At 38.1% G+C, this 10783-nt stretch overlaps 1 protein-coding gene across 1 annotated transcript; it reads left to right on the forward strand.

Annotated features, from left to right (window-relative positions):
• The first annotated feature begins 2159 nt into the window (after positions 1-2159).
• Positions 2160-10577, forward strand: LOC114456884 (14-3-3 protein zeta-like). Its single transcript, XM_028438926.1, has 6 exons — positions 2160-2357; positions 3844-4247; positions 8752-8884; positions 9090-9253; positions 9344-9439; positions 9627-10577. Exons 2-6 carry the CDS (start codon positions 3954-3956, stop codon positions 9699-9701), a joined length of 762 nt encoding a protein of 253 aa, XP_028294727.1. The 5' UTR covers positions 2160-2357; positions 3844-3953; the 3' UTR covers positions 9702-10577.
• Positions 10578-10783: the final 206 nt, after the last annotated feature.

Below are 10783 nucleotides of genomic sequence, written 5' to 3' on the forward strand. Positions count from 1 at the left end.
TAAATTTTACATGAGGAAAAACTACATTTTTTTTAAAATGCATTTGTTTACCTCACTTGTTTTTAATATAAATCTTTGATATTAGCTTTTGCCAACATTGTCAAACCAATAATTTCCTATTTTTGATATTAGCCGATACCACACAGTGACCCCCCAACACGATTTAAGATCACGTGATCTATATCTTGAGTTAATTCAGGCAAAAAAAAGTTTCACTTTACCAATTCATTTGCGCACATATCCATTTCAGTCTTAAATTGTACATTGATATCATATAGACTAAGGGATAAAGACAGGTTAAAAAATGAATTTGTCTCAGATAAAGTGTCCTTTGCTGTGTCCTAGTGGCTTCTGGGGCCCTATGTATTTGCTTTGCACTGCATATAGCCAGAAACGGTTCTGAATCGGAGTGTGAATGAGTGAATGGGACTACTTCAGTGGTGATTAAAGCAGTACATAAATTAGGTCCTTCCAATAATTATTAATATTAGTGCATTATTGAATCATCCTTTCATCCATCCATCCATTTTCTGACCCACTTGTTTTTTCTTTGAGGGTTACGGTGCAAAAAATGAGTCAATAACATTTTTGAAAGTATTAATATTGAAGTAGTAATTCTGTTATGATTAGCCACCAATCTGGTCTCAAATCATTATTACACAACCCTAAATTTTGGACAAATCTTTCATGAAAGTGGAAACTAATGCAGAAAATAACAGTTTTTTTTTTGTTTTTTTTTTGTTTTTTGTGGTTCTGTATTTTTTGTTTTGTGTATTTTCTTGTCATTTTGTATAACCTCTCATTTAATGTGTTTTAGGATTCGTTTTGTGTATTTCTCTCTCATTATATGTATTTTTGGAGTCATTTTGTGGATGTTTTTCCTTCTTTTGTGTATTATTATGTCATTTTCTGTGCTTTTGAAGCCATTTCATGTGTTTACTTTGGGGTACGTACAAACTACCGAGGACCACATTTATATAGTTGCCTATGTCTGGAATTAGAGATACCACAGGTTCCAGCAGAGAGTGGCAACACCCAAGGGTCTCTGCCCATTAAGTCCACATCTATTTGTGGTCTCAGCTGTTTGTCTTCCTGTATGATGTCAATGTGGGGATCAAGCCAGCTCAGAGCCCAGACAGGGAAGGTTTAAATTGTGTAAGCACAATAAGCCTGAAGAAAAAGTAGCGGAATAGGGATTTAGGTTCAGCTACTGTCCTTCATATCAACCAAACCCTCTGAATTGTGTACTTACTTTTTTGATTGAGTTGACCTAAAATAAAGTACTTCAATGCTCATTTTTTTGTGCTCAAAACTAATTTCTTAACTGAGCTGATCCCTGGCTTATTTGCTATTTTAATATCTCATTTGCAACTGGAAAGAAGTTTGTTTCTGTTATCTTTAAAGGTAAATATCAAAGATGTCTGTGCTCCTAATAACAAAAACATTGATGCATTACAAAATGAAGTAGCTGGATACAGTAGATAGATAGATAGATAGATAGATAGATAGATAGATAGATAGATAGATAGATAGATAGATAGATAGATAGATAGATAGATAGATAGATAGAATGTTTATTCTCTGTATTGAATTGTATCTGTTTGAAGACAGCCAAGAACAAATAAATATCAATAAATCAATAGACAGACAGACACATAGATAGATAGATAGATAGATAGATAGATAGATAGATAGATAGATAGATAGATAGATAGATAGATAGATAGAATGTTTATTCTCTGTATTGAATTGTATCTGTTTGAAGACAGCCAAGAACAAATAAATATCAATAAATCAATAGACAGACAGACACATAGATAGATAGATAGATAGATAGATAGATAGATAGATAGATAGATAGATAGATAGATAGATAGATAGATGTCTTTTTAACGTAGAATGTTCGCATGTCGTGTTCTTAAATGCGTGTACATTGATGTAAACGTGGTAAAATGTTCAGCCATTATGAGCCACACCCGCCTACAGCGTGTGTGAGCAAAGGGGTGATTGGACGACCATCACCATGGCAATGCGATGACGTCTTCATCCCTTGCTCTAATTGGAGGAAACCCCGTGGCCCCAGTTTCTGCAGTGTTCCGGTCAGCCAAACTCCCATGTAAGCCCCGCCTCTTTCTTCACCGAACGACAAAGCTACTGGTTCACGCCACAACCTAACCCTGTCCATCAAGTTGAATACGGCTTATTGATTGGTGGGTGTCCTCCGTATGAAGCCCCCAGCCTCCCACCTACCGTGGCAGGTTCAGTTTGGTCTGCGCTGCTGCTGTTGGTGTTCTCTGCTTGTCCGGTCAGCGTCTCAAATCGGATCCATTCGGGGGAGCAAATCTCCATCTCAGCAGGTCAGAAACATTTGATAGGTCACAATTTGAACTCTCATCATATGTGTATTTTGGACAAAGTTATTTATTGGCGTTTTCAAAGGGTAACGATGCGGGTTTCATTTTTTTTTTCCTGTTAAAAGGAGTGGCCGCGGTGGTGGCTAACGCCCGCTAGTTGTTGCAGCAGACAGCTTTGTGGCGGGTTGGCTCGGTGAATCTCAGCAGCGGATCGATTGCCACGATAGAAGAAATATAACTCGTTTCAGAATACGTTTTCAGCACAGTTTATGCTCGATTGTTTTACCATATTTCTATCGGTAGTAAATCTGTTTCAACGTGATTTTTCCGCCTTAATAGACACGACGTTGAATTCGGCATCGCCTGCGACGGAAGTTGAAACATTCACAAAGAAATGTGAAATCATACATCAGAATCTGCGGTTTTTTTCCCCTCTCCTCCATAGTCATTTGAATAAATCAATATGCGGCTCACATTGATAATCCTCAAATACGATTCGTCGTACCGTGTCCAACGTGCAAAAATGGAGAATGTAACACATCTCCTCCCAGATGTTCACCTGAGAAAATGTGTTTTAACCTGCCCAATCAGAATTTCAACAACCTTAAAACAGCTTTGATTTAATAATACAAATCAGAAATCATTTTCGATTGAAACTGGAAAAACCTTAGTCAGATCTTAAAAGGTTTTTATTAGCTGTGATTCCTAATCTGAACCTAGTTTACGTCAATCCAAGAAGATGGGTGCATTATGGTCTGATCTGTGTACGTTTTTTATTTTAATTGGCCTTAAACATGTACGCACAATGGTCGATGGGCTTTACGTGTTTTTTAAAAAAATAAATAAATAATTTTAACTCTATGAATATATTTTAAGTGTGTTCCTGCTGCTGCAATGTGATATATTTAGTCAGCAGTTTAATTCTCATTGAGTTTTTGTGAACGTAATCAATTCCAAAACCTGTTTTTCTGGCCAGTCAATAGATAAATTCCTTGTAGCCCAGGATATCTCCCCCACATCACCAAAAAAAGGTGTTTTTTCAGGGTACCCTCATGAAACAGACATGTTAAGCATGGTGTATGGAAACATCATTAATAGTCATTTCCTCCACTAATGAGTAAAAACTAAATTTATTGATCTATATCCATTTTTAGGGACTAAAATATTCCATGGGTGTGGAAAACGGATGGGAAAAACATTGTTCAGTTCCTGAAATGGTTAAAAAAAAAAAAAAAATCGGGGGGGTATTACAAAATGAAGGGGCTTCACGATTATGGCCAAAATGATAATCATGATTATTTTGATCAATAATGTAATCACAATTATTTATTATGTTAGGGGGGGGAAAAATCGTTTTTTACTAACAATATGAGTACAGTTTACAGTGCAAAATGAAGCTTTAAATACAAATTATTGAAAAAAATGAACCCAGGAATTCAAAATGTACCAAAGGCTGTCATCTTTTAATTTGATCAATCTTCTTTTGCAGATTGTGGGATTACCACACTTGGTCCACTGCTACACTCATTCTCCAAACCAAAAGTCCTCGACTGTCCTCTTAGATTCCCTGATCTGTCAGACCCCATCAACTTACAAACTATGGATAGAACGGATCTTATTCAGAAGGCCAAGCTGGCAGAGCAGGCTGAGCGTTATGAGGACATGGCAACGTGCATGAAGGAGGTTACAGAGAAGGGCGACGAGCTGTCGAACGAGGAGAGGAACCTGTTGTCGGTTGCCTACAAAAATGTGGTGGGGGCAAGGCGGTCTGCATGGAGGGTGATGTCCAGCATTGGACTGAAGACGGAGGGGTGTGAAAAGAAGCAGCAGATGGTCAAGGAATACCGGGAGAAGGTGGAAAAGGAGCTCCAGGAGATTTGCAACTGTGTTTTGGTAAAGTAGTACTTTTCTTTTCTTTTTTTTGCGTTATCCATCAAAATCATGCATGTTTACAGGAGGGTAACTTATCATGGTTTGTATCCACCATGAGCCATCAGAATAAAAATCCTACCCACAGCCATTTAGAAAAAGCGCAAAAAACAATGAGAAACTGGTCAATATTACCATTTCGCAGTAATTCATTGTTTAGCCCTTACAAAATACTTGCAAAAGTATTATTAATTGTGACAGCTGATAATTTTTTCGGTGATACATTCAGGCAGTGTGTGGACTCCACTGTTTCCTGTAGCTTTCCTGCTGTTGAATTATAGCCTCTGAAGCCAGGGGAGAACAAGGAAGTATTATGTATTCCTCCCACGGTTCCTGCCTTTTGGGAATCTGCATTTTTGAACAATGGGCTTGAAACCATGCAGGGGTTTGAACTGGAAAAACATATTTGTCACACCAGTAAGGTGTGTTTGGATTGGTGGACACTAAGCTGGTCACACAGGACATGTAGGGTTTAGACACTACATGGTTAATGTTTTAGTCTCAGCTGGCAAGAAAAGGCCTAATGTGTTGATCCCAGCAATGAGTTTCAATAAATGACTCATATTCCCTGTAAAGACCACTTTATACAGATCACCACTATGGTCCTCTTCTTTAATGAAACCAGTCACACTAGATGCATTTTCAGTCATTAGTTGCCACATTTCAGGGCTTAGCATTACAGCAGTGCAAAGCATGGGATATGCTTTTACATCCGTGTTAATCCAATGTAACAGTACGGATTGGCACTTTAAATTGTTTCAAGTCTGCCATGATAATGGATTAGAGAAGATCTGGGTGGAAGCTTTACAGTTGGATCGAGAAGATTTCTCTTAGCTGGTCTTTGTGAAAATGTAACAACTGGAGTAGACGACTAAGCTGCTTGTGACAGCAGGCCTCTACGGTGCAAGTATTTCACCAACATTTGCCCCAATAAAATAAAAAATATATATACATATTGTGCAAGTGACTATAAATACCAACCAGTTTATGCTACCAAGCCGTTTCATCCACAACAGGGTACCCAATGCGATCAACCTGTCGATCGCCCAGTCATTCAGACCCCCATCCCCTTTAGACGCCAAGCACCAATCAGTCGTTCTCTGTAATAATGCACTGAGTTTTATGCGAAAGGTGACAGGCCAGAAAAAATAAAAATGTGCAAAAGCTACAATGAAAGCAGGATTTTTTTTTTTTTTTTAATGAAAGTGGGAGGAGCATAGGGGACCAGGAGACAAATCATGAGCAAAGTAGGAAGTGAAGGAAGAGGAACAGGAAAGTTCTTGCTTAACATTTAGTGATGTAGTTCATATTATTTGGTATAGAAACGTACACTTGTTTTCCTCTTAATGCAGATTTCATAAGTTTTTTGTTTAATAAATGAGTAAAGGTGGGATGATACTCTGACTGGCCTTGCAATATAGGAAAAAAGACCAAAAAAATATATCCACAAAGGGTTTTTTGTGCTCGTAAACATTTTACTTTAGAGCACATGTGCCCTTGGGAAGAATTGTCAGCATACAGCCTTGTGCAGTAAAATTAGATGGACTTACTTGGTCAGTGAAAACTAAGCAAAACTTGTCCTTCAGTTTTTACTCATTACATGTAAGACTTTGAAAATCATTGTCAGCCTCTCGGCTTAAAATTTCAAATCTTGACCAGAAATGTGGCTAGTGTAATGTTTAGAGTGGCCTTTTTTTGGAAAATCAAACACATATTTTTTTTAACGATTTTGCCAGTTGGCTGATACCGATATATATTCAATTTAGAGAATTAGGAACCCTAAAAGGCTGATCTGAATCGGCTTAAAGGCGGTTGAAGCAGCTACATTGTGGTTTCTCTTGAGCATTGCTGACTGAAATCAGAGCTTTGTGTGAAATCGCTGAGAGCTCTTCTTGTCTATTGTACAGAGCATAAAGTGAAAGTGGAATGCTGAGCACTTTAGACATGCATATGTCCCAGCAGAGACTGTCTTGCCAGTAAATGACTGGGAGTGGCTGGTGGTGGGCTGGCTTTGTTGGGCAAGAAGGTCTCAATTTCCTGTGAATTACGACAAAGATGGGTTTGTCCTGTCAGATCAATTGGTACCAAGAAGCCACAAAAATGTGTGATGTGTTGGCAAGTATATCTACTTTAAGTTTAACTGATTATTTTTTTAACTTTGGAAATCCATGGCAATCTCCTGGTATTTTGTTACTTTTCACTGTTTTTAAATGGTAACTTTAAAAGCAAGTAGTTCTGCACAATAAATGAATTTTAAGTTTCACCCATTTTCAAACCTGCTTGCTGGATTATTTATGGAGGAATATTCTGTATTTTTTACTAAGGTAGTTACAGTTCAGCTCTCTATTAGAACACATTTAGTTAATCGACATCATGCAATAGCCTGGACAACTAATCATTTGAATCAGCAATAATGATTACAAAGTGACAACAGGAGGCTAGTTGATTGATTACCAGCATTTTGCCTTTTTTTTTAATTTATCCATGCCATTGCTTACTAAGATTATAGCAATTATTTATTTATTTTTTTAACATTTGACAGGAAATACAATTTGCACAAGTTTGCTTTTACTTATCAGTGAGTTTACAGTCATTATGTTGACAGCATAGACTGTAAAAAAGAATGGATGGGACAAGCTCCCTGGTGGAGTGAAGCTTTTATTTTTAGAGCTCCCCCTGCTGACTGGCTGCAGTATAGGTCATAAACCGGGCTCCTCAATGTTAACAGATGGGAAGTGGGTCAAACTGTAAAGTTAAAATACTCGTCACATAATTTTTTCCCAAACCTAAACTCTGCTGGGATCATTAGTTATCACCCTACATTGTGTTTAAGTGCTCTGTTTTCTGTGAAGTTTGTTTTAAATAAGTTAATCATATTTTGGTGTATTACAAGAAGTTGTGTTCATGTATGTTGTATATGTGTATATCAATGTTCTTATTCCATATATCAGCCGTTATTGGCTGATACATTGGATATCAGCTTTTTAAAGCTCCTAATATCTGTATTAGATATAAGAATTTCAGATTGATCGAGCTGCTGTGCTCCTTCAAACAGATGGCAGTGTCTAATATATGTGGGAGGTCACACGTGTTATTATTCTGCCTTGGTCGTTTACAGTTGATGCACTCTACTCTAGTGTAAGCACTCGCCAGGCTGTGACTCAGGTGGAATTGAGTCACCAGTTGACCATAAAAGCAGCACACCTCACTTTTACAGGACGTGTTGGAAATGATCTTTAGTCATTTGTAACACAAAGAGTAATGTAGATTTCTGTGTATTTAAGCAAACATTCACAAATAGTTCCCTCTAATCCAGACTTTACATGGTATGTAGCTACTGAGACTGCAGTCAGCTAAAGTTAAACTGCTGGCTCGCCTCTATTCTCCATGGAGGTGTTGTTTGTTTTCAACATACCGTACCGTTGACCAGATTTTACCTGTGCTTTTCGTTTTACGACAAGACACAGATCATAAACCTAATTAAATGAGTATAGTGGTTTGGGGAATATGATACATCACTTCCTGTTTACAATGAATCCAGTGACTTCACATAGCACTAAAACATTCAGTGCTTTTTTTTTTCTCCCATGATTAAAGTGGTCCTCACACTACTTGCATTTGAACACTTTAATGATTGATCACCTTGGTCCTCTTTTACGATTGCTGGCATTGCTTGCGTTGAGCCTCTGATTTCCTGCTTCAGTTTTTCTCCAATTCGCTTCCAGAGTTTACCAATTGTTAGGGTTAAAAAAAAAAATCAACTATTCTCAATTTTCTATTTTGCATATGTGAAGCTAACATAAGATTTTAAGCGAGATTCAACATGTCAGACTGTTTGCTATGCTTGCTGGGTATTTTGCCACCCATTTTGGGGGGGAAAATATTGTGGAAGTGTGTGGGATATTGTCCCAATTTAATTTTTTTTTAATCATTTGCCATGATCACAGAAAATTGGCAGCCCTACTCAGGGCAGTCGGTCGCCAGTTAAGATGGTCGCCACTGGAATCACAACACTGTAGTGTAAGCAGTAATTTGCTATGCAGAACAGAAGGAAAACGAGGCTAAAACACCAACAGGTCAGAAGCAGCCAACACTAGCAGCTTCATTTTGGCATGGTCATTGTCCCAAACAACAAGACACAAGCTCAGTGGAAAAGGAATTTTACAGACCCAGTGGGTCTTCCAATAACCGAAGGGTTGGGGGCTCAAATCCCGCCCGAGCCAAGTCATTGTCGGAGGGACCGATGGCGCACCATGGCAGCCTCGCCACACCTACCATGGTAGTAGCTTACCAATAGTAGCCTACCACCACAGTGTGTGGAGTGTAAAAATAATGCACATCAATGTAAATCGTGTGTCTATGATAAAGTGCTATATAAAAATCAATGCATTATTACATATGCCAAATTCTATGCACTTAGGTATATGTCTAACCAATTGGTTTTTTGTTTCCTTTTTTGTCTTTGCAGAGGCTGCTGGATGACTTCCTAATTAAAAAATCCTCAGAGTCTGAGAATTCAGAGAGCCAAGTCTTTTATCTAAAGATGAAGGGGGACTACTTTAGATACCTGGCTGAGGTTGCCTCTGGAAATGAAAAAACAAGTGAGTTCACTTCAGCTAATTTTCCTTATTTTCAAAAACTTACCCTGTTTTGATGTTGAATTAGTTACAATTCTTTTTTTTAAGAGAAATACTTTGTATGGGCAATTATTGACCTTTGAATAATTTTGACTCAGTGTAAAACATATCATAAGATAAACTCTAAGTCCAGATGTTTTGCTTAGTTTCATTCGTCTTCTGTTCGCAGAAATCGTTGAGGACTCGCAGCAAGCCTACCAGGATGCCTTTGACATCAGCAAGGCCAAAATGGTCCCCACACACCCCATCCGCTTGGGCCTGGCGCTCAACTTCTCAGTCTTCTACTACGAGATCCTGAACTCTCCAGAAAAAGCCTGCGAATTGGCCAAAAAGGTACATTGTCCAGAAATGTTTTTGTATCATTAAGGGGATGGGCCTGAAGATAATTTTAAGATGCTAACAACTGTCTTTTGTCGCTTTCAGGCATTTGATGACGCTATTGCCGAGCTGGACCAGCTTAATGAGGAGTCCTACAAAGATAGCACTCTCATCATGCAGCTCCTCAGAGACAACCTGACAGTACGTGTCCTGAATTTTGAAACCATTTACTGTATTTTAATGGCCCTGTTGAATTGTCTGTAGGATTTAAGTAAGTCAGAACTGTTATTTTTAGTTATTCAGGATTCTCATTCTAATAATTTGCTCTGTAATTTTGATAAAGATTGAACTGGTTTGTTTAACAAACGGTTGTCTTCCATCTCCACAGTTATGGACATCGGACAACGCAGCTGATGATTGTGATGCCGGTGAAGGCGGAGAGGGTGGCGATACTGAAAACTAAAATGCACAAGCCCCTCACTCTTGGAATTATCTCCAAAAATGACAAGAAAACAAACTTTTTACATCCTTCATTCCTTAAAACTCAAACATTCTACCAATGAAACTCATCGCTGAAAAACAGTTGTGTAATGGTATTGAAAAAAAATAAATAAATATTTGTCACTGTTCGAATTTGGAAAGCACCAATTTGAAAAGAGAAATCCTCCATTCCTCTGGTTGTTGTTTGTCCTGGCCTTTACATTCGTGCAGTTTCAGCTGTGGGTAAGTTATTTATAGTTTGATCAGACCCTTAGCTCAATTTACAGGCAAAACAAATGAACGCCTTATAACCATGTTGATTGCATTTGGATTGATTAATGGGGAAAAATTGTGGGATTTCAAGTCTACTTCTTTCCCTCCATTCATCCTGTAGTGCGTCCGTTGCTATACAGCTGATTGGTACGGTTACAGCTGCTGAGGTTTAACTTGGAGTGATTTTCATACTGCAGGGATTACCAGTTTAATGTCCGTGCCGAAAACAAATGTTGTGGCACAGCCAAATGGTTCCCATTGGTTAGGTCCTCTCTCACTTCTTCCATTGAAGCATGCCAGTTTGGGGGAAGGATTGTGAGTTGTGACTGACCAAATGCAGGGATCTTTTCTTGTTTTTGATTTTTTTTGTTTTTGTTTTTTAAAGGTAAGGGTTCAATTCAGTCATGCATGTCTCCTGAGATATTACACTGGAATGGGAAACAATTGCTGTAACAAAAGTTAGTGTCAAGTCATTTTGATGCAAGTTTGCACACTCTCTGCAAGGGGGGTGATTTGTTGGTATGTCCAGTAAAAGTCACTAGCGATTTGGACCACTATTGTTTTGCTATTCATTCAATTGTAGTCTCCCTACACCTTGTGGAACTGTTGGAATCCCTATGTATCGGCTATGTTAACATGAATAAAAACATTTTATAAACAATTACGGTGTCGTTCCTATTTTTTCAGTTTTTGAAAATAAAAAATGTACTGTTTTTTTTTTCTCGTCTGGACATGACTTAAATACATCAACTCAAAGAAAGGACAAGAAACCTTGATTAGTGTTTGTTAGTG

Source organism: Gouania willdenowi, chromosome 22 (assembly GCF_900634775.1).
Source record: "Gouania willdenowi chromosome 22, fGouWil2.1, whole genome shotgun sequence".
NCBI lineage: Eukaryota > Metazoa > Chordata > Actinopteri > Blenniiformes > Gobiesocidae > Gouania > Gouania willdenowi.

Bases quoted from the DNA above. Each gene is read 5' to 3' on its own strand.
- LOC114456884 (XM_028438926.1), top strand. From the start codon at position 3,954: ATGGATAGAACGGATCTTATTCAGAAGGCCAAGCTGGCAGAGCAGGCT. The intron at 8,885-9,089 runs GTGAGTTCACTT...TTCTGTTCGCAG, and splicing joins CTCTGGAAATGAAAAAACAA to AAATCGTTGAGGACTCGCAG. The intron at 9,254-9,343 runs GTACATTGTCCA...TGTCGCTTTCAG, and splicing joins CCTGCGAATTGGCCAAAAAG to GCATTTGATGACGCTATTGC.